This window comes from Oratosquilla oratoria, chromosome 41 (genome assembly GCF_046742065.1).
Source record: "Oratosquilla oratoria isolate Oo_2021 chromosome 41, ASM4674206v1, whole genome shotgun sequence".
Taxonomy (NCBI): domain Eukaryota; kingdom Metazoa; phylum Arthropoda; class Malacostraca; order Stomatopoda; family Squillidae; genus Oratosquilla; species Oratosquilla oratoria.
The window spans coordinates 14,046,060-14,071,325 of record NC_134817.1 but is presented as its reverse complement, the minus strand read 5'-3'; the positions used below and the strand labels follow the sequence as shown (position 1 = coordinate 14,071,325).

The 25,266-nt window shown below is 41.4% G+C and overlaps 1 protein-coding gene and 1 pseudogene across 4 annotated transcripts in view; both read right to left on the bottom strand.

Annotated features, from left to right (window-relative positions):
* LOC143020995 (uncharacterized) overlaps positions 1–16,744 on the bottom strand; it is a 31,772-nt pseudogene extending 15,028 nt beyond the window's left edge.
* Positions 1–25,266, bottom strand: part of LOC143020994 (uncharacterized) — a 95,036-nt gene that overhangs the window by 20,871 nt on the left and 48,899 nt on the right. For 2 of the 4 annotated variants that reach the window (XM_076178077.1, XM_076178082.1), the window contains one exon: positions 21,240–21,439. In XM_076178077.1, coding sequence (XP_076034192.1) covers positions 21,240–21,439 — 200 coding nt within the window. Of the gene's footprint in view, positions 1–9,111; positions 9,734–9,856; positions 10,671–11,654; positions 13,689–13,962; positions 14,013–21,239; positions 21,440–25,266 lie in introns of those variants that run through there. The other 2 variants (XM_076178083.1, XM_076178081.1) reach the window with 2 other exon arrangements.

Sequence of the window (25,266 nt, the reverse complement as noted above, 5' to 3'; positions counted from 1 at the left end):
TCTACAAAAACCTAGGAGGAGTTTGTGAATAATCTTTAGCCTAACCATTGTAGTGGATTGTTAGCACTACATGGTGAATGGTACTCAGCCATGGGAGAAGAACTGAATCAAACTTTAAATATTTTTTGACTCGGTTATTGTATTTCCACCTGCAATAAAATCATATAAAAATAACCAATATTTCAACATTCTATTAGATTATACAATAATTTTACATTTACATGCTTTCTCCTTACAAAGTCTATCATGGACTGGAGGACTGCCTGTATAGTTCTGCTTTACAAGGGAAAGGGGGACAAGTGTGAGTGTAGTAGTTTCAGAGGAATCAGCTTGTTGAGTGTAGTTGGGAAGGCTTATGGGAGGGTCTTGATTTGAGAGGATTAGGGGGAACAGAGGGAGTAATTGGTGATGAACAGTGTGGTTTTAGGACAGGTAGGGGTTGTGTAGATCAGATTTTTGTGGTAAGACAGATATGTGAGAAAGCTATAGGAAAAGGTAAGGATGTTTTTGTGGTAAGACAGATATGTGAGAAAACTATAGGAAAAGGTAAGGATGTTTTTGGGCTTTTATGGATTTGAAAAAGGCTTATGACAGGGTAGACAGGAAGGCATTGTGGGAGGTACTACAGATATATGGGATAGGAGGAAAGCTGTTAAGAGCAGTCAAGAGTTTTTACGAGAGTAGTAGAGCTTGTGTTAGGATTAGAAATGGAGAGAGTGAGTGGTTTGAGGTAAAGGTGGGACTTCATTAGGGATGTGTTATGTCACCCTGGCTGTTCAATTTATACATGGATGGAGTGGTGCAAGAGGTGAATGCAAGGGTAGTGGGTCAGGGGTTGGAGATGGTTAAAGATAAAGGAGAAAAGTAGGAAATATGCCAGTTGTTGTTTGCTGACAACACTGCGCTTGTAGCAGGATCAGTGGAGGGATTGAGGAAGTTAGTGACAGAGTTTGAGAAGGTGTGTGAAAGAAGGAAGCTGAAGATAAATGTGGGCAAAAGTAAGATGATGAGATGTACAAGGGGAGAGAGTGACAGCAGGCTGGAAGTGAGCATTAAGCGTGAGAGACTGGAGGAAGTGGATAGTTTTAGATACTTGGGTGCGAATGTGGCAGGAAAGGGAGGAGTAGGGGTGGAAGTAGAGTGTAGATTGAGAGGAGCGAGTAAATGCCTTGGTGGATTAAAAAGTGTATTGAAAAGTAGACATCTGGGAATAGATGCTAAGAGGAGACTGTATGAAGAAGTGATTCTGCCAACAGCACTGTATGAGGCAGAAACATGGAATATAAGAGAGGAAGAGAGGAGTTTGAATGTGTTTGAAATGAAATGTCTGAGAAGTATGACAGGGGTTACTAGGCTGGATAGAGTGAGAAATGAGGAGGTGAGGAGGAGAACAGGGGTGGAAAGGGAGTTGGGAGATAGGGTTGATGAAAAAGTATTAGGATGGTTTGGACACATGGAAAGAATGAGTGAAGAAAGATTAGTAAAAGAGGTGTGGAAGGCAGAGGTGGAAGGAGTGAACATGAGGGGGCATCCTAGGATGAGATGGATGGATGGGGTAAAAGGGGCATTACAAAAGAGAGGAATGTCTGTTGAGGAAAGATGGGAGAGGACAGAAGATAGGGGTGAATGGAGAAGGGTTGTGTATGGATGATGCTGTGATGCATGAGGGGGAGTGGGTGGGGGATGGAGGGTGAGGAAGTATGTATGAGAAATAATTTGACGCAGCCCAAAGGGATTTCTCCCTGTCTTCTCCTTTTCTGCATGAGACGGAGAGAGGGGGTCACCAAATTAATGAAGTGGCCTTGCTGTGGATGTGCTGTGTCTTGCGACACTGCTTCTGACTCAGGGTAGTGGACAGGATGCAGGGATGACCCATCATCCAGGAGATACCAAGATAAGAGGGAGGGAGGAGGGTGGAGGGGAGTGGAGTGTGTAGGAAATGGAATGGGTGGGAGTGGTTTCTATGCCTTTTTCTTTTTGGCTACCCCCCGTATAAGGGGGAAGGGGCCTTTGGTATATGTATATACACACACACACACTGGCTGTTGTTGGCAATTTGTTTGGTATGCATCAAATTGGTTTCTTTCACTGTGCCTGAAAATTATTTGGTAATATTGTATTATTAATAAGTTTTAACATACACATACATATACCAAGGCTTTTTCCCCCTTCCAAGGGAGGTAGCCAAAAAGGGAAAGGCATAAAAACACTCCCACCCATTTCATCCCTAAATACACTCCACACCCCTCCCACCCTTCCTCTCATCTGAGCACCTCTCATCCAGGTAAGTATGAAGTAAATGAACAGAAATACAGTTTTTCTTACCTTACATCCCAAGCATCATGTACATTGCTGTGATAGATGGAAGGGGGTGGGGGGTTAAAGAGTATGTGGGAATGATATTTTGATACATCCAAAAGGGATTTCTACCCATTTTCTCTTTTTCTGCATGAGGGGATAGAGAGAGGAGGTTGCTGATTAAACGAACTGGCCTTACTATGGATATGCTATGTCTTGATGCATTGCTTCTGACCAAGGGCAGTGGGCAAGATGCTGGGATGACCTGTCATCCAGGAGGAGCCATGAGGAGGGGAGGGGTGGTGAATGGGAGTAGAGTATGTGGGGATGAAATGGGTGGGAGTGGATTTATGCCTTTTGATTTTGGCTACCTCCCTTGTAAGGAGGAAAAAACCCTTGGTATGTGTATGCATTATGTACACCATTTACAGGACCTAGAATGATTGTTATTCTAGATCCATGGCCCCACCCTCACCAACAGATACTTCAGATGGCTCATCAACGTCAAAGATGTCTGATAAGGGGGCCCTGGTGCCAGAGGTGCTAGGCAAGGGGTTAGTAGGCTGTGGGCTAGCAGTGGCAAGGCCTGGCAAGCCTGAGGGGGCTCTGAGCTAGCTGAGGCTTGCAAGCCTGAGGGGCTGTGGGCTAGCAGTGGGGTAACTGGAGCAATCACTTTACCCTCGGATGCAAAGAAAGCACTTATTTTTGGCTGTTTGCCAATGTTGTACTATTCCTTAAGTATTATGTCATGCAACACTCTCAGGTGAGTTTCATATCTGATCATTTGCTCAGGATACTTGATGTATGTTGTGTAGTCAATTAGCCTGTCCACAGCCTGTCTCAAAGTTGACATTTTGCACTGTTTCACCTGCACATCCTCATCATCACTACTGTCACTCAAGGGAGGATTAACAACTGCAGTAACAATCTGGTTATTGGTCAAGACTTCACATCCCTCACATGAATCCTGCTCCTCCAACCACTAACGCACATCCTCAACATTAGGCCCCATTTCCCCACCACACTTAGATTGTGTGTGGAAGTCCTCAGCTTCAAAGCCTTCAAAGTCTGCATAGACATCCTTGCCAATCAAGAGCTTCTTCCAACAATTGACCAGTGTAGACATCTTCATCTCTGCCCAACTTGATGCAAAATTATAAATTCCAGACCAGATCATGTAGGCTTTAATGATGGCAATTGTTCGGGCTCTGTGGGTGTCTTCCATGGTGTCACTCTCATCCTCCAACACCACCAACACTTCATCAAGGTAACAACAGATGTAGCTGTGCTTGAAAGCAGATATTATGCTTTGATCCATAGGCTGGATGACAGAGGTGGTGTTTGGTGGTAGGTAAACCACTCTTAATATGTCCATTGTCACTTATAAGCCCTTAGCCTCATTTTTCAAAACTTTTGTTTGGTACTTCCTCACAGCTGGTACAAAATTATTGTGGAACCAATCAAGAAATATTTGTTGGTCAAACCAGGTCTTCTTGATATTAAAATATATCACTGGAAGTTCATTCATTACAGCTCGCAACACTTGAGGCACCTTAGATTTCCCAACAATGGCAAGTTTAAGGCAGTGGGTACCACTTGCACTGGTGCATACCAAACATGACAAGCACTCCTTGCTTGATTTTTCCCCTTAGTGGTCTCCTTGCCTTTCCTCATCTGGCTATTTTCTGGTATAAACACCAAAAAATGCCTGTTTCATTGCCATTATACACTTGTGATAATGTTAACCCCTCATCTTCTATTAATTTCTGCAGTTTGAGGCAGAAAGGTTCAATACTAGTTGTGTCAGCATCACCCACCTCACCCCATACAGTTGCAGAAGAGACCATGCCTGTTCCTAAACTGCCACAACCAATCATCACTAGCCTTAAAATGATAAATTTCCAGCTTCTAGGTGTACTTGCAGGCAGCAGCAACAATTTCACATGCATGCACACTTATCCCTTTTGCATTTTGCTGTTTATACCATTTCATCACACTGGCATCTAAACTTGCCTCTTTTCCAATTTTCATGTGCTTTTGTGACAGACATTTCCCTTTTTTGCTAGAGGAACCATCGACACAATACTGGGAGACATAGGCTTGCAATTTTCCCTTGATTTTCGAATATCTGACACTGTTTTTGATACCATATTCTTTAAGCAAGGCTGACACTTGCACGACTTTTGGCCACGATTTTGTCGTGGCAAGTCGTGCCATTTTGGGGCACGAAATGGGAGGCTCCCACATTGTTCACGACTAGTTCACACATAGTTCACAACGAGTTCACAACGAGTTCACGAATAGTTCACGAATGCGTGCCCATCAGTGTCCACATTGACACGAACTGGTACGACGAGTTCACGCATAGTTTGCGCATAGTTTACGCACTTCCCGCATTGGCACGACGAGTTTGTGCAATTCGGACGATGTCGTGCCGACTTGGGCACGCCATATAAAAAGGGGGGCTCCCCAACCCCTGGTCATTTTTGGACTGGCTGTGGAAGAGACAACATGCTGAATGCCAGAGACACAATCATTGCAGAGAAGAGAAGATGCCTATACCTGGCAGCTGCTCTAGCCATTGTTGTAGAGCAGCAGAAAAGGCTGGAAGAGGCAGAGCAAGAAAAGGCAACCCCACCTCGAAGAAAGGCACAAAGGAAAGTGTGGGTCAGGGAATGGTTGACCAGAAGGCACGAGTTTGGACAGTATGACAGTCTACTGACTGAACTCCACAAGGAAAATCAAAGGGGCTACAAAAATTACCTCAGAATCACACCTGACCTGTTCCAAGAGATGGTTGAGAAGTTAACCCCTCACCTCCAGAAGCAGTCCACCTTCATGAGGGAACCGCTTCAAGTTGGACTCAAGCTGGCTGCCACCCTCCGCTTCCTAGCCACTGGAAATTCCTATCCAAGTCTGCAGTACAGCTTCAGGGTTGAAGCAAGTATCATCTGCAAGTTCATACCCAAGGTGTGTAAAGCCATCATCGCGGTCTACAAGGATGAAGTGCTGCACTGCCCCAAAACTGAAGAGGAGTGGAAGGAAGTTGCTGCCAGGTTCAGCTCCAGATGGAACTACCACAACTGTCTGGGGGCTGTGGACGGCAAGTACATCGCCATGAAGAAGCCACCCAATGCTGGCTCTTACTACTACAACTACAAGGGGTTCCACAGCATTGTACTGATGGCAGTGGCAGATGCTACCTACAAGTTCCTCTATGTGGATGTTGGGGCAGAGGGTGGTGCATCAGATGGAGGAACATGGAGTAACTGTTCCCTGCATGATGCTGTAGAAGAGAACAGAGCTGGAGTGCCTCAACCAGAACCACTCCCTAATGATGACCAGCCAGTGCCCTATCACTTCATAGGGGATGACGCCTTTGCTCTCCGAACCTGGATGATGAAACCATTCTCCCATCGGTCACAGGTCCTACGAGAACGCATATACAGCTACAGATTGTATTTATTTACCTAGTTGTATTTACCTAGTTGTATTTTGCGGGAAGGGGAGCTATGCTCGTGTTGTCCCGCCATTGTATCTCTCAGTGTCTAGTTTGCTTTTAAACTCATGAATGGTTTTTGCGCTTACTATTTCATTATCCAGTTTGTTCCAAGTGTCTAAAACTCTATGTGGAAAACTGTTTTTCTTCAGTTCTCTTCTATAGCTATGTTTTCTTAATTTCCTTCCATGTCCTCTTGTGTTTCTCTTGTCCCAGTTTAGTAATTCTTCTCTATCAAGTATCTCTGTGCCTTTCATGATTCTGTAGATGGTCAGTAGGTCTCCTCTCTCTCTTCTTTGCTCCAGTGTTGGTAGCTCCAGTTTAGCCAATCTCTCCTCGTATGATAGGTTTGCAAGTGCAGGTGCCATTTTTGTAGCTGCTCTTTGGATTCTTTCTATTTTCTTTATGTTCTTTTTGGTACTGGGGGACCACAATGTCGCCGCATACTCTAGTCTAGGCCTTATCAATGTAACCAATATTTTTTTAATCATGTCTTCGTCCAGGTAAGCAAAAGCCACTTTTATTGATCTTAGCAAGTTGTAAGTCTCCCTGACAATTTTGTTAATCTGTGTATCATAGGACAAGTCGTTTGTGATAATGACTCCCAAGTCTTTTTCGGATCCTACTTTCTTTACTTCCTTGGTTCCAATTGTATATTTTCCTGATATTCTGTTTTTGCTTTTTCCAAACTCCATTATGCTACACTTCTTAGTATTAAAATCCACTTCCCATTTCTGACTCCAGTTCCATACCCTATTCAGATCTTCTTGCAGTGCTTCACAGTCCTTATCAGTTTCTACTTTCCTTAACAGTTTGGCGTCATCAGCAAAGAAGCTTATGTAACAGTTCACGCCCTCGTCCATATCATTCATATAGATAGCAAACATTATTGGAGCCAGTACAGATCCTTGCGGTACTCCACTAATCACCTCTTTCCAATCTGAATATTTTTCTCTGAGTACTACTCTCATCTTTCTTCCAGTCAGGAAGTCCTCCATCCATTTTAGTTGGTTCCCTCATATTCCTCCTATGTGTTCCAGTTTTTTTAGTAGTTTTCTGTGGTACTTTGTCAAATGCTTTTTGCAAGTCTAGGAATGCACAATCAGCCCATCCGTTTCTTTCTTGCACTATGTCTATTAGTCTTGAGTAGAAGCATATCAAGTTTGTGGTGCATGATCTACCTTGTCTGAACCCGAATTGTCTTGGGTTTAATATGTTGTTATCTTCCAGGTGTTTTACCCATCTATTCTTGATGATTTTCTCACAAATTTTGGCTATAGTGCTTGTTAGTGATACTGGTCTATAGTTGGTGGGTTCTTCCTTGTTTCCTCCTTTATATATTGGTACAATGTTAGCATTTTTCCAGTCATTAGGTATCTTTCCTTCCTTGAGTGAGCTATTTATTATGATGTGTATTTTGTCCATTAGCTCTTCTTTGCATTCTTTTAGAATCCAATTTGCAATTCCATCCGGGCCATGTGATTTTCTGACGTCCAATTTTGATAGATGTTCTGATATTTCTTTTTGTGATGTAAATTCACTCATGTGGGGAGAATGCCTTTGGAATTTTGTGTCAAAGGTTCCGTTGCTTTTTGACGACGATGCATCAGCACCCCGACACCATCACCTTGATAACCATGTGCGCCTGTGTCCTGCACAACCTCATCCTCATCAGATACCCACACGCAATTTCAGAAGTGGACCGCGAAGATCCGGACACACATGATCTTATCCCTGGTGGATGGAGGACTGACCGACACCTGCAGGGGCTGCTGCCTCTAACCGGCCATCATACCCAGAAGGATGCAAAGGATCAGCGAAACTACCTGTCACATTACTACATGTCCCCTGCTGGTGCTGTCCCTTGGCAAGAAAGAATGGTAGTAGCTCCATGAGCTGCATCCACAGTTGTTCCATTTTTTAAATAATAGAAACGAAACTCCCCCCCAAAAGTAATGAAGGAATAGAAAATAAAAGACATTAAAGAAAGGAAGTCAGAAAAAAATTAAAACACTGAAAATGAATAATGAGAAAAGATGATTCCCCCACCCCCCACCCCCAAAAAAGAAGAAAAAAAAACACTCTTTTCCTTTTCTTGTCTTTGGGGTTAGGGGAGGGGAGTGTCTTTCCTTCTTTTCTTGGATCTGCACCGCTACAGGCAGCGGCGTCAGCTCTTCCAGCAGCCACAGCAACAACCACGCTCATACAAAACAAAGCCCTAAAAACAATTACAGGCTGCACAAATACAACACCTAGACCATTTACACCATGAAACAAAAGTCCTCAAAGTCAAGGACCACCTCGACATGAGAGGCACACAAACACTTGCCGCAGCCACCACAAACACATCACACCCACTACACTACATAGCAGAACACCCTCACACACCAAGAAACATTAAAACAACACCCAAAGACCTGTATCACACACAGATACTCTCTTCTCTTCCTCCACAACCACCAAATACCAGCCTCCGGAAACATATTCATAATCATATCACTCACTGCTCCATTAACACACTGAAAGACAACACACTGCTGCATGCCAGACCCCCTGATATCCACCCTTCTGAATCCTCTCTCCCATGAAAGGACAGAGTCCACCTGGCCAGACTGCGGTGTGGCCACCACCCAGCACTTCTAAGCTACCAGAAGAGGCTGGATGACCGCATTGTGAACAGCTGCCCAGGATGTAACACTTCACCCCATACCATACAACACATAATGGAAGACTGCATTATACACAATCATGCACGCAAACAACACAACATACACTCTATAAAGGATTTATGGGAAAACCCAGTTTCGGTTGTGGCATTCCTTGGGGAGACGGGACTGCTTGGACAGTCTAGGGAACAACAATAACAACAACAACAACAACCACCCATGACCTGGCCAGCCCCAGAGCAGCAGCAACCTTGGCAGCCACCTCAGCAGCAGAAAGAGAAACGGAAAAGAAACACAAGAAAGTCCCCTCACCCCCCCAAAAAAAAACGAAATCCTTCGTTTCTTGCGTTTCTTTTCCGTTTCTCTCTCTTTTCATTTCTATTTTCGTTTGTTTACTTCAATTTCTTCGTTTCTTTTTGCCTTTTTTAGGTGAGTGTTTTTTTTTTTTGTTGTCCTTTATTTTTTTCGTTTCTTTTTCATTTATTCTTTTTTTCGTTTCGTTTCGTTTCTCTTTAACTTTTAGGTTAAAAAGAAAAACAAGTATTTTGAAATAAGATAACAATTTATTAACATGAAAACAGCAAACAACAAATATGTACAACTATTTACAAATATCTAAAAGTCTCTCAATGGCTCTGACTGCCAAAAGTCTCTCACTTTGTAAAGTCTTTCACTCAGTGTCCTTGCTGGTGCTGGTACCGCTGCCTGGAGATACCCGTTGTACTGGTGGTGTGTCGAGTTCCTTGGAGGTGAAGAGGGTTGAGGGTGAAATACCCTCTAGGCTGCTGTCGACAGACCCCGCGGTCAGGGCTGGGAAGCTGAGTGGTGTCACAGGTGTCTTCAAGGTGGCTGACAGGGATGACACTGAAGGTGTTGGTGAAGGAGCCTGGACAAGGGTGGCTGACGGTGCAGGTGGCATCCCTGGTTCCCACTACGTGTTACGGGTCCAGGACGACTGGCCTGAAGACTGTGGTGACTGGAGCGGCATCCAGGTTAGAGGTGATGGCTGACTAGCTGGAGGTTGCTGCCAAGGTTGCTGCTGCTGTGGGGCTGGCCAGGTCACGGATGGTTGTTGCTGTGGCTGCTGGAAGAGCTGACGCTGCTGCCTGTTGCAGTGGACAAGGTTGAGACAGTCTATCTGGAATTCATGCCAAGAGTCCTCCGGGATGCCCTGCATGGGCCCTTCCAGCAGGCACGCAAAATTGTGTATGATCTTCTGTTGGCCGGTATAGGAGTGGCTGGCCCCCAAGGAATCTGCTTTAGAGAGGATCTGAAACATACAAACATTGGAACAATTTAGTACAGCATTTCAATACAACATATTGCACATGTCATGTCAAGAGCAATGGATCAAACTGGAATACAATCTGCATGTAGACATTGGGATTCTCACCTGCTTCACTGCATCACTGAGGTCGCTCTGGGTCACCCCGGTGTCAGCGGTTGTGGTGGCTGTCTCTGTTGTTGGTGGCCTGGACCGCTTCCCCTTACCCTTGCCCTTCCCGGTGGTAGTAGATGCTTGGCTCTGGGAGCCTGTGGACCTCACTTCATCATCGTCGTCGCTGATCGTCACTGCAGCTGACTCTGGGACAGCAAACTGCTCACTGGGGACTGTCTCTCCCCAGACGATGTGTTGCATCAGGAAACTCCAGGTCTCCATGATCTGGTTGTCACGGGCACTCCTCTGTGGCTGGCCAGCCCCACTCTTCTTCTCCTTCTTCATAATCTTCCCCACCCTGGTTCTCATGTTCTCATAGTGCTTCTTGCATTGGGGACCAGTGGCAGGAGGCTCCAGCTGCTCTCCGACTCGGTCCCACTGGCTGTTCTTGGCCGCCACGTTGAGCCACTCCTTCTGCTTCTTGTCATACACCTGGGGGTTCTCTTTCACAAGCTCGGCCAACCTCAACTCGGCCTCCTCTGTCCAGCGGTACTCAGGGATTTCTTTCTTGGACACCCGGACCCACTTCTTCTGCTGCCTGGTAGCCTCGTCCTCACTCGATGGCTGTCTCTGGCTTTCGAGTGGATCCTGCTGTGTCTCCGGGATAACATCGACACTTGATATGGATGACTGGGGGGAATGATCTCTCTCAGCGGTCTCTACCTCTGGCCTGTTGGCTTCCGGCCTTCTCTGCTTTGCTCTTCCTCGTGTCTGCTTTGTTTTAGGCATGTTGTCTCTGTGATATACGTTGTCTCTTCGCTGGCGATCTCTGGAATGGCGAGCAGTGTCAAGGAAGCCCTACATATACCCCCACACCGACGCGAGTGCCACTGTCGTGCAGTAGTCGTGAACTACTCATGAACTCGACGTGAGCTGTTCGTGAACTATTCGTGGCAGTTCGTGACAGTCATGGCATGGCGCGCACTGCCACACACTGGCACGCATCCTCCCGCATTGTCCCGACGAGTTCATGACGAGTTTATGAACAGTTTGCGCATAGTTCACGACACGGTCGCAAAATTTTGTCATGACCAAAATTTTGAACATTTCAAAATTCTTGTCCCGACATGGCACGCAGTCACGATGGATTTACGCACAGTTCATGCCAATTTACGACTAGTTTGCGCATTAGCACGACTCGAGTCATGCCAATGTGTGCCACAGAATCGTGCAAGTGTCAGCCTTGCTTTACACACTTTTGATATACTTATGCCCTTCTCCAACTTCCCAATTAACTCTAGCTTGGTTGCCACACTAAGGGTTACACGCTTACGCTTCTCAGGTTCTTTCTTGGCCAGCATGGTGCAGGTATGGGTTGATGTATCACTGTAATGTATCACTCAACAACAAATGAATGTATGTTTCTAGCAAGAAATGTGAAATAGCACAGTAGTCAGATTTTCCAAATTTGTGAGCAATAACCTATGGTATTTAACATCCCATATTCACTGACATAGCTTTTTTTTTTTTTTTTGGTCATAACCAAATGTTTGCACTTGTATACATAGTGTTGAATTCACATTTAGTTCTACAATGATGTCAGGCAATATACTAAGTAGTAAACACACACTTGGGAAAATAAACATTTATAACAATCAGGTATATGACAATTATTATATACAATAAAAAAATATATAGTCGTAATGAAGGAGCAAACTTAAATATGATACATCATTAAATGCTAGCCTAACTGTCTATACCTCTCTTTCTATTGCACACACACACACTCTCTCTCTCTCTGTGTTATAAAAAGAGCTTTACACTTCAGGAGATTTTAATAGATGCAAGACCTCTGATGGCAGCTGCTGTAGCTTATGCGTACATTTCTTTCGGAATCCAGCAAGGACGGGATCTGATATTAGTAGCAGCCAATGCATGAGATCAGTGTTGGACCTTATTCTTGATTTTTTGGAGGTATGGTTCTCTCTTGCATTCCTCAGGATCTTGTGTGTTCCCTCTAGTCCCTCTTCAGATGTGTGTCCCACAGGTATACATAGGGACTCGATCACTTGACTGCCATGCATTAACATCTTGTGAACTGAAACAGGCATACAGTACCACTTGTAGAGTTCAACATAGAGGTTGGCAGTTTTCTTAGCATATTCTTCATAGCTGGTACTGTCTATGTCATATCCTGCATTAAGAGCACACAGCAGAACAGAAAGTTGATGAATTAGCCTTGCATCAACTCCAGTAATTCTTGATATATTTTCTGGATCTGCAAAAAACCTTCTAGCTGTGTTTCCATTATTTGTAGTTCCAGATCCTTTAGCCGGACAGTCTACATTTAGGCCCAATTCATTCTTTAATTCCATGTATATCCTCTTTTTTTCTTCATTGTATATCTTCTTTTTCTCATCTCCCTTTATCATCCATGTTTTTAGCTTCATTCTGTATCCTATATGCAAAATGCATTCCATAGTGTTGATGAGGAGGTGCTGTGGAGATAGTCCAAAGGAAAATGCATTTTCATCAATCTCTTTTTCCTCTATAGTTTGCAAGTTATTCATAGCAGATGGGTTTGTCTTTGGTTTGCATATATAGCAGGATGCTGCAGATGGAGTATTTGTTAGTGCCTGGCAAACTTTCCCATCAACCATGGTCAGTATTAACTTGTGATGAACTTCAACATTTTCAATTACTGTAGGTGGAAGGTTTGCTATTGCCTCTTGAAGTTCCAGTATCTCTTGCCGTGTGTTTTCTGCAGTTTCTTTACTGAAGCTAAGTTTCACAGGACGACAATAAAAGGGAGAAGAGGGAGCTGGATTCTGCCAAATTATTTTGTTACAATCTCTAAGGGACAACCTTATGGGGCAAATGAAGCTTGATAGTATGCTTGCCTCACTTACATCACTGTGCAATTCTTGATTAAATTTGATTGAATACAAGGCCTGGTCCCCACTTCCATCAATCCCATATTTTGTCAATAGTTCTAGAGTCAGTTTACTTTGACCACCATTGTTACTGGAGAAGTTGGACTTGCAGATATCAATGGCAGTCTGTTGGGCCACTAAGAGACGCTGAACTGTGTGGGATAATAGACTTTGTAATGGAAGTTTCGCTTCAAATTCCGTGACATTAATACCTACAGGGTAACACTTTTGTTTTTCACAGAGTACTTTTTCATATGAAGGATACATGTAGCACCCTTTCTGTCTATGAGCCTCTCTTAAGAAAACATAAATGTCTTTACTCATGTTGGTTTTTACAATAATATTTAAGGCTTCAACTGGTGAGAACATAGACTCATTATTGTGGTTTGCTTTTTTCAAAATTTCTGCCACCTTTGATGATGAAGATGTGGCTTGGTCGCATAATTTAGCTGCATGAACCTTTCCTTCATTGCACAATTTCATTTTAGTTGCATAAGCCAATTCATCAGTGGAGAACTGTTCTCGAAGAAGTCTGGTTCTTCTGGGTTTTGTGCTGTCACTTGCCTCACCAAATTCTGCCACAGGTCTTCCTCTACTACAATCATTTGAGCACTCACTTTCATTTTTCATGTTCATATTACTTTCTTCAATCATTTCTGTCACAAGTCTAATGTCACCATTGAGCCAGTTTCTATTTTTACGTAAGAAATGGCTCTTTATACGATGATTTTTTCTCCACTTGTCTTTGAATTGGCATGTGAGGGTTTTCTTGTGTTTCTTTGATAACATTCTGGAGTGGTTGTAAGTCTGTTGATGGTTCTTTATTGCTAGATCGATTGCCTGATCAAAAGTGATGTCTCTATCCCTCGACAAATAATAGGTCACTATGTCCTCTCTCTTGATAGTAACCATGCCTATAAAAAAAAATAGAAATATACAAATGTAAGATATGTCATTTTTTCAAGGATATACAATAATATTTTATTAGATGGAACATTTTTCTCTAGTGTTCAATAGATTTTCTTTAGTTTTAGTGGGTAACTATTTTAAATATCTAAATTCTACATTTGCATGTCACTTGATAATTCCATCATAATCACTTTATTGTTCACATATATTTATTCAAATACGAAGCATAGATACATTCACATGTCACATACACATCATAAAATACAACATATATCTTACTTGTGGTTTGCGTTATTGTGCAGGAGGATGAAATGTCAGAACGTCCATGCCTGTTTACATTTGAGGAGTAAAGAAAACAGAGGTCACACAGCTGACTTAATCTGAGCGGTAGATTTAAAATGACATAAGAGTGAAAGAGTGAAATAATAGTCATCTAAATATTGTTTTCTCGAAATGTTGAGGATAGTACATACATACATATACCAAGGCTTTTTCCCCCTTAAGGAGCCTACACACGGAGCGTCTTTGTGACGTGTGTCATTTATGATGACCGTCAAAATAATGCCCTAACCTACACACATGGCGTTGTTTTCTGTTTCAATTGGTAGTACAGTGCCACAAGTTGAGGAAGAAAGACGTGTTTGTATTATAAAATACAGAAATGGAAACAAGTGATGACGGTATTACTGATGTTTTAATTGCATACACAGTGTACAGAAAGCTCTACAGAAGAAAGAAGAGGAAAATGTGGATTCACCCAATGTTAGCCAATAACACTAAATATTTTACAAAATTATTTGCTGAACTTAGAAATGATGATCAAAAAATTTTCAACTATTTTCGAATGTCCATGGACTCATCTGATGAATTACTAAATTACCTGAAACCATCGTTGGAAAAAAAAGGATACCAATATGAGACAAGCAATACCGCCTAGTGAAAGACTCTGAATAACTTTAAGGTAAGAAAACAATGTATATGTTTACCGAAATCCATTTATTTAAAAAACAAAATGAAAAAAAATTATTGGTAGTTCATGACATCAAGTATTTCTGAAGTTTCAGAAAGAATTGAATCAATAGGTCAATAGGTGACGTAGGTCCCTGCTGCACAATGGGAGTAGTAGCTTGAGCCATATGTCATGGAGAAGGTTCATGAATATTGTAACTGCTAGGAATCATGTTATGTTCAGGATACATCATAGTGTATCCTGAAACAGTTGATTGGCAACGTGCAATTTCTTTTTCTCGGTTTTTTCTCTCTTTGATTTTTCTAACCAAATATAACAGATCCGATTTTACTTCAAACATCTCTTCCTCAGTGAAACTAGACATATTGGGGTAGAGAGACTCACAAAATTTTACAAAATCATTACTCTGTTTATTCCTGCTGGCATCAATGAAACCAACAAGTTTGTCTTCAATTTGATCCCTTTTATTTTTTCTGGAATACTTCTGAGTGTTTTGTTTTGGTTCATTAGCTTGGGTAGTGCAGCCTTCTTTGGCTCGATCTATTTCATTGCTTTCCTGGAATAAGGAGCTAGATGTTGCCCTATTTTCATACATTTTTTAAAGAAAAGATAATCTTTCTTGATATAGATACGGTTTTTTGTTTTTCTTTCCTGACCCAGAAGGACACTCTTTTCTTGTCCCTGCATATCTATCCCTTATGGATCTTCATTTAGTTTGAAGGTTTCTGCCTGCAAAAAAAAGTTATAATGATATATATATATGTTATCTATATATATGTTATAATATATATATATATATATAATATGTTATAATAACATATAAGTTTGAAGTAATTTTTATCTGAGGTTTAATTTCTATTTATGTTCGACTGAAATTAACAAAGATTATTTTGATGTGAAAATTTGATGATTTGATGATTTGCAGTTCATATAATGAACGACTAAACTTTGGGAAACAGTTCTTGAAAATAATCACATATCATTATCAATGTTTGGTTTTTTGTTTCAGGTATCTTGGAAGTGGGCACTCTATGGTGGATCTTCACTACTCTCACAAGATTGGGTATAGCACTATACAGTGTATTATAAGTGAAGTATGCAGTCAGATTTGGAACATTCTTTTGAAAGTATGTATGCCTAAACCATCACAAGAGGATTGGCTTACAATTTGCATCAATTTTGAAAAAAATGCTAATTTCCCCAATTGCCTCAGAGCTATTGATGGGAAACATGTTAGGATTACAAAGCCATCCCATTCAGGAAGTCTATATTACAACTATAAAAACTTTTTTTCATTAGTTTTGCTTGCTATATGTGATGCAGATTACTGCTTTACTTATATCAATGTTGGATTGTACGGTAAAGACAGCGATTCAAACATTTTCAAAAATTCCCATTTCTATCAGTTACTGGAAAATAAGAATCTCAACATTCCCGAAGCTGCAACAACGCAAGATCAGCGAGGACAAATTCCATACGTTTTTGTTGCAGACGAAGCTTTCTCATTATCTCAGAAAATGCTGTGCCCCTATTCAGGAAATCAGCTAATAGAGAAAAAGAGAATATTTAACTATCGCTTAACTAGGGTGAGGCAATATATCGAATGTACATTCAGCATATTGGCAAATAAATGGAGGATATTTCAAAGACCTTTGAATGTATCTGTAGAATTAGCAGAAATCATAACAAGAGCTTGTTGCATACTGCATAATTTTGTACGAAAACGTGATGGACACTGAAATCATGACGGAGAAAGAAATTCCCATGATAAATCAGGATTGGAAAATATAATATTAGCTGCAAATGTTCAAGGTGGGAGAAATGCCAATAAAGTAAGAGAATCTTTTGCTTCTTTTTTTGTCACTGAAGACGGTGCTCTCCCATGGCAGTATGAGAAAATATAAGCACAATTTAGTCTTAAAAATCTGTACATATATCTATCAAAATATAATGTTTACTTACATGTTTAATTTTTTTCCTGCTCACTTTGGTTCTTGAAATTTTCTACCATTTTTTCTCCAATTTCCGCCTATGCGTTTGCCTTCTTTTGCTTGTCCTTGTAAGCTTCGATATATAGGTCCTATAGACAGGCTCTCTCTTCTATTAAATCAATGAATAGTTCACAATCCAGGTCTTCTCCCATAATTCTGATAATAAAATGTAAAAAAAATAATAATGTATAATATAGCAACATGACATCACTTGATATGTCATAGTGTTGGCGTCACTAAGGAAGAGGCCAAATAAAAACGTACAAAAGTATCAACATAACTTTATAAAAACTATAACATTCGCTTTAATTCAACTATAAACTATTTGAACAAATTACTGCCCCCATACCTTATGTAGTGTATAGTACAATATGCTGTACCAGCTGTAAATAATATAGAGAAGAAAAGAGTACAAAATCACAACGCGACGCTCTGTGTGTAGGTCACGTAGAAAATACACACCGTCCACCTGCTAAGCAGTGCAAGCAACGACTGAAATTAGCAGGATGATGCGCAACACTCAGGCGCCATAATGACGACCGTCATTTTAACGCTGCGTGTGTAGGACAACGTTTGCGAGTATAGTTATCTAAAAACGAGCGTCTTTTTCGACGATCGTCATAAATGACGCACGTCACAAAGACGCTCCGTGTGTAGGCTCTCTTACAAGGGAGGTAGCCAAAAAGAAAAGGGCATAGAAACCACTCCCACCCATTCCATCCCTAAATACACTCCACTCCCCTCCACCCTCCCTCCCATCTTAGCACCTCCTGGATGACGGGTCATCCCTGCACTTTGTCCACTGCCCTGGGTCAGAGGCAGTGTCACAAGACACAGCACATCCACAGCAAGGCCGCTTCATTAAATCAGTGACCCCCCCTCTCCATCCCCCCATGCATAAAAGGAGAAGATGGGGAGAAATCCCTTCGGGCTGCATCAAATTTTGCTCACACATACTCCCTCACCCCTATCCCCCTGCCCATTCCACCTCATGCATCACAGCATCATTCATATATAACCATTCTCCATTCACCCCTGTCTTCTGTCCTCTCCCCTCCTTCCTCAACAGACATTCCTCTCTTCCCCAAAGTCCCCTACACCCCATCCATCCATCTCATCCTAGGACGTCCCCTCATGTTCACTCCCCCCACATCTGCCTTCCATACCTCTTTTACCAGTCTTTCTTCACTCATTCTTTCCATGTGTCAAAACCATCCTAATACTCTTTCATCAACCCTATCTCCCAACTCCCTTTCCACCCCTGTTCTCCTCCTCACCTCCTCATTTCTCACTCTAGCCTAGTAACCCCAATCATACTTCTCAGACACCTCATCTCAAACACATTCAAATTCCTTCTCTCTTCCTCTCTTATGTTCCATGTTTCTGCTCCATACAGTGCTGTTGGCACAATCACTCCTTCGTACAGTCTCCTCTTAGCATCCATTCCCAAATGTCTATTCCTCATTACACTTTTTAAACTACCAAGGCATTCACTCGCTTCTCTCAATCTACATTCTACCTCCACTTTCACTCCTTTTCCTGCCACATTTGCACCCAAGTATCTAAAACTATCCACTTCCTCCAGTCGCTCTCCCTTGATGCTCACTTCCAGTCTACTGCCACTTTCACCCCTTGTACATCTCATCACCTTACTTTTACCCACATTTATCTTCAGCTTTCTTCTTTCACACACTCTCCTAAACTCTGTCACCAACTTCCTCAATCCCTCCTCCGATCCTGCCACAAGCGCAGTGTCGTCCGCAAACAGCAGCTGGCTCACCTCCCACTTTTCTCCATTTTCTTTAACCATCTCCAATCCTTGACCCATCACCCTTGCATTTACCTCTTGCACCACCCCATCCTTGTACAAGTTGAACAGCCAGGACGACATAACACATCCATGACGAAGTCCCACCTTTACCTCGAACCACTCACTCTCTCCATTTCCAATCCTGACACATGCTCTACTACTATCGTAAAAACTCTTGACAGCTCCCAGAAGCTTCCCTCCTATCCCATATATCCGCAAAACCTCCCATAGTGCCTTCCTGTCTACCCTGTCATAAGCCTTTTCCAGATCCATAAAAGCCCAAAAAACATCCTTCCCCTTTCCTTTAGCTTTCTCACATATCTGTCTTACCACAAAGATCTGATCTACACAACCTCTACCCATCCTAAATCCACACTGTTCCTCACCAATTACTCCCTCTGTTCCTCTCCTAATCCTCTCAATCAAGATCCTCCCATAAACCTTCCCAACTACACTTAACAAGCTAATCCCTCTGAAACTACTACACTCACACTTGTCCCCTTTTCCCTTGTAAAGTGGAACTATACAGGCACTCCTCCAGTCCTCCGGCACTCTACCCTCTCTCCAGCAAACATTAAATAATCTCACCAGCCAGTCCACCATCACTGTACCTCTTTTTTTTTAGACATTCTGCATGGCATCCATCCAGACCAGGTGCCTTACCTGCTTTCATCATCTTAACAACTGCCTTCACTTCATCCTTCCTTATTTCTCCTCCATTTTCCTCACTCATCACTCTCATTTTCTTGGCATTTTCCACTGCAACTATCTTTCCCTCCCTATCCTCCTTCACATTAAGCAACTCCCTAAAATATTCTGCCCATCTTCCTACTACTGCCTTCTCTTCCATTATCAACTCTCCATCTGCACCTTTTACCTTTTCTTCTCTACTTGATTCGCCTCCTCTTCCTCTCTTAATTTCTTTCCAAAACATCTTTTTATTACTTTCAAAATTTTCTGTCATACTCTTACCCCACTTCACATCTGCTCTCCTCTTTGCCTCCTTTACCTTGTGCTTTACTTTTCTTTTCTTTGTACCTCTCATATGACTCCCTCGTCCTATTTTGTAACCAATCTGTGAAAGCTCGCTTCTTCTCTTCTACAACCTTCTTTGTTTCCTCATTCCACCATTCACTACCCTTCCTTCTATTTCCTCCTGTCCTTCTTGTTCCACACACCATCTTTGCACACTTTGTGACTCCCTCCTTGAACCATCCCCAGTCCTCCTCCACTCCTAGCTCTACTCTATCCTTCAGCTTCTTCTTGTACTCCTCCTTTTCCTTTTCATTTAAAGAATTCACTCTAAGCACCTCCCTACCTTTTGTCCTTTTCCTCTTTCTCCATCTATCCTCCACTCTCAACTTAACTTCCACCAAAAAATGATCTGATATTCCCCCAGCCTCTCCCCTTAGCACATGTACATCCTTAACTCTTCCTATTATAATCCTATCTACCACTACATAGTCCAATAACGCTCTATCTACCACCCTTCCATCCACCACCCTCTCCCATGTGTACTTAAGCTTGACTTTCTTCCGAAACACTGTATTTGCTATCATCAACTCTCTTTCTGGATACATCTCCACCATCAACTCTCCACTACCATTCTTTCCTGGAACTCCACATTTCCCAACCACTCCGTCAATTGGTTCATTTCCTACCCTAGCATTAAGGTCTCCCAGTACTATTACATTGACATTTCTCCCTAATACCTCTATGCACTCATTTAAATCTATCCAAAAAGCCTCCCTTTCTTCTACACTCTTCTCACTATCAGGCCCATATGCACTTACAAAAACCCACATCTCTTTTCCCAGTTTCACCTTCATCCATATTATCCTTGAGGAAATCTCCTACTCCACTACACATTTACCTATCTCTTCACTTACTAGTATAACCACCCCTTCTCTCCCTCGCCCTCTCTTCATTCCTGATAACCTCCCACTTATACTCCCAAACTTACACTCGCCCTTCCCTCTCAATTTAGTTTCACTCAAAGCCTACACATCCATCTTTCTTCTCACAAACATACTACCTATCTCTTCCCTTTTACTCTCATCTGTACCACATCCACGCACATTACAAGACCCAAACCTTAGGGTGCTGGTCAGAAAACTCCTAGACCCTCTTATGCCTTTACTTTTTTAAGGAATGTCCTCTGTGGGGCTACAGGGAGAAGGATGCCTGGCCCCAATCCCCGTCCCATTTTCTCACCTCTTACGATCCAAGTGGAAATACTTGGTGGCAGTATTTTTTTGCCCCCACCACAGGGTTGCGGATAGCAGCACCCTTTTATTGTTTTATTACATAGATAAATACATAATCTACATGCTTATATGTGTTATAATGCTTGAAAAATATTGAATATATAAAAAATTTCAACATTTTCAAAATATGCTATAGTAATATATAGCATATGCAGGGTTTTTTTCCATATCATTATATACAGTATACTCTTTATTATGTATATTTACTCCTTCCTCATTGTAGGGTGCCTGATGATGAGATTACACGTTTGAGAGCAAGCTGATAAAAATGCAATATTTTCTTAGACTATTTTTTCAGCCTCATCTGATAATATAATTGTAAGATCGTCGTATAAGTTCATACACTATATATTGCCTAACAATATACAAACAACTTTTGGTCAAAACTGTGATACTGACTTTTGTTCACAAAATGAGAGAATCTGACTACTGTGAATAGTAGCGATGAAAATGATATGTGCCAAATATGACCCACTGGATCAAAAGAGGACTGAACATTTGTCCACTCCAACACTTACTTTTTTCTTATACTATCTTCTTCCTCCTGATCTTCCTGTGCATTTGAAATAAGTGTTTTTTTCTGTGTAAATAGAGATTCCTCAAGAGGTGGTGGTAGCAAATCGCTGACTATCATATCTGCCTGACCAACATGAACGTCTTCAGTAAAATCTTCTAAATGATCCTCCTCTACTTTAATTTCCTCTTTAACTTTTACTTCCTGAAAAGACAAAAATAATTTACAGGTCAAGACATTAAAACAGGAGGGAGGGGGGGGTCGCCAATTAAATGAAGCAGCCTTGCTGTGGATGTGCTGCATCTTGCTTCATTGCTTCTGACCCAGGGTAGTGGGTGAGATGCAGGGATGACCCATCATCCAGGAGGAGCCAAGAAAAGAGGGAGGGAGGGAGGGGTGGTGAATGGGAATGGAGTATGTGGGGATGAAATGGGTGGGAGTGGATTTATGCCTTTGACTTTGGCTACCTCCCTTGTACATACATATACCAAAGGCTTTTCCCCCCCTTATATGGGAGGTAGCCAAAACACAAAAGCATAAAAACCACTCCCACCCATTCCATCCCTATCACACTCTACTCCCCTCCACCCTTTTCCCTCCCTCCCTCTTGGCACCTCCTGGATGATGGGTCATCACTGCATCTCGCCCACTGCCATGGGTCAGAAGCAGCATCACAAGGCACAGCACATCTACAGCAAGACTGCTTCATTAAATCGGCAACCCCCCCTCTTCGTCCCCTCATGCAGAAAAGGAGAAGAGGGGGAGAAATCCCTTTGGGCTGCATCAAATTATTTCTCACACATACACCCTCAACACCCATCCCCCACCCATTCCACCTCATGCATCACAGCATCATCCATATGCAACCATTTTCCATTCACCCCTATCTTCTGCCCTCTCCCATCCTTCCTCAACAGACATTCCCCTCTTTCCCAAAGCCCCCTTTACCCCATCCATCCATATCATCCTAGGTCAACCCCTCATGTTCACTCCTTCCACACTTCTTTTACTAGTCTTTATTCATTATACATTGTAAGGGGGAAAAAGCCATTGATATATGTATTTACCTAGTTGTATTATATGGGAAGGGAGCCATGCTCGTGGTGACCCGCCTTTGTGTCTTTCAACATCAATTTTTTTCTTAAAATCTTGAATAGTGTTTGCACACTGTTTCTTTATCTAAGTTATTCCAGGTATCCAGTACTCTGTGTGGAAAGCTATTTTTTTTTTTTCAGATCTCTTCTATAGTTATCCTTATTGAGTTTTTTTCGTGTCCTCTTGTTTTCCATTGTCCTATTTTAGTAAATCATTCCTATCTAGGAATTTCATTCCTTTCATAATTCTATAATTCAGCAGATCTCCTCTTTCTCTTCTTTGTTCCAGAGTTGGTCATTCCAATTTGGACAATCTTTGTATGTTAATTTGGAAAGAGTTGGTGCCAACTTTGTCGTTGCTCTTTGTATTCTTTCTAATTTCTTTATATTCTTTTTAGTAGTGGGTGTCCATAGTGTTGCTGCATATTCCAGTTTTGGTCTTATTAAAGTAACTAATTTTTTTTTAATCATTTCCTCATCAAAGTAGTCAAATGCCACTTTCATTGACCTCAATAGGTTGAAGGTTTCTCCAACTATATTATTGATATGTTTGTCCGGTGCCATGTCTTTGCTGATCATTACTCCATGGTCTCTTTCCAAGTTCACTTTTTTAGCTTCTTCACCAATTTAATAATTTCTTGATATTCTGTTTTTACTTTTTCTAAACTCTATAATACTACATTTCTTGATATTGAAGTTCACTTCCCACTTTTGAGTCCATTTCCAGATTTTGTCCAGGTCTAACTGTAATGATTCACAATCCTCCTCTATTTTTACTTTCTTTAGTATTTTTGGAGAGGGGGGGTTGCCGATTTAATGAAGCGGCCTTGCTGTGGATATGCTGTGTCTTGTGACACTGCTTCTGACCCAGGGCATTGGACAAGGTGCAGGGATGATCCGTCATCCAGGAGGTGCTAAGATAAGAGAATGTCAATGAAGGCCAAAATATCATGATAGGATGTAATGACAGTGGAAGACAAAAGATCACAATGGGATGTAATTATAGTGGAGGAAAAAATATCACGGTAGGATATAATGTCACTGGAGGACAAAATATAATTCTAGGAAGGGATGTCGGACATAATGTCAATGAACGACGGTAGGCCGGCGTGAATTACGGTGATGTAGGGGAACAAAATGTACAAAAGAGATCGGATAACCGTGATCGACCAGATGTCTGTGATGGGGGAAAAGTTAATTTTGATGGGAGAAATGTTAATGAGGCATTGAATGTCAATGAAGGACCAAATAATAATATAGAGCAAGGTATAAATAAAAAAACAAAATGATAATGTAAGACATGATATTGAAACTCAAAATGTGTCAAAAAGAAATAATCACGAGTTTCTTAAAACCATGTACTTTAATGCTCGTAGTATTAGGAACAAATTTCAAGAAATACAGGCGTATGTCAAAAGCGAAAATCTCGATATGATAGGAATAACTGAGACATGGTTAAATGGTACAGAGTTCAAAGCTGAATTTAATATTGCGGGATTTAAATGCTTTCATCAGGATAGAAACCACAAGAAAGGTGGGGGTGTTCTGTTGTACATTAAAAACAATATTCATGCTTGTGTTTTAGAGAAAGTGAAACAGGATGCATATGATAGTTTGTGGGTTGAGTTAACCCAAACAAATGGATAAAAAATTACTATAAGTGTAATATATAGGTCAAAGACATTATCATTAGCAGACGACAAACTGTTATTTCAAGAACTGTCTAGTTTCTGCAACCGGGATTTATTGATAATGGGTGATTTCAATTTTACTGACATTGATTGGATGACCCTTGAACATGGCCATATAGGTAGTCGCTTGATTGATTTTCTTGGTGACAATTACTTAATTCAGCATGTAAAAGAGCCCACAAGATATGGAAACTTACTCGATCTATTGATCACTAGCCGCGAAAGCATGGTAACTGATGTAGAAGTCGGTGAATCTGTTGCAAATAGTGATCACAACTTAGTTAGATTCAAACTCCTAAACAATTTTAGAATAGATACTTGTGTTTCTAAAATACCCAATTTCAGTAAAGCTCAGTTCATAGGACTACGTCAGGAGCTTCAGCTTACAGATTGGGAGGCAAAATTAAATGAAAGACCTGTAGATCAGATGTGGGAAATATTTCAAAATACTTTCACTAAGATGATTCAAACTTACATTCCTTTTAAGGACAGACGTCCACCAAATCAGGCTCGCCCAAAGTGGCTCGACAAAGTAACTGAAAAAAGTATTGCTAAAAAGAGACAGGCTTATAAGAAATATAAGTGCTCGGGTGCATCTAATGACTATGAAAATTATGTATCAATACAGAGATTTAAAAAAGACAATAAGAAAAAGAAAATGACAATACGAAATTAACATCGCTGATAAATCCAAGGAGAATCCCAAAGAATTCTATGTAGTATTTTTGCATCATCTGCAAAGTAGTTCATATAACACTCTACTCCTTCATCCATGTCATTTATATATATGGCAAATATGATTGGAGCCAGTACCGAACCTTGTGGGACACCACTTATCATTTCTTCCCAATTCGAGTATTTGTCTCTAATTACTACCCTCATTTTTCTCCCAGTCAGGAAGTCTTCCATCCATTCCAATAATTTTCCTCTGATGCCACCTATTGATTCTATTTTTCTTATTAGTTCCTTGTTTGGTACCTCATCAAATGCTTTTTGTAGGTCTAGAAGGGCACAGTCTGCCCACCCATCCCTTTCTTGTATTATATCTATTAGTCTCAAATAGAAGCAGATCAGGTTTGTTGTACATGATTTTCCTTGTCTAAATCCAAATTGATTTGGATTCAGTATAGTTTTTTCTTCCAGATGTTTAACCCATATACTTTTGATAACTTTTTTCACATATTTTTACTACTGTGCTTGTTAGGGAGACTGGTCTGTAGCTGGTTGGATCTTCCTTGTTTCCTCC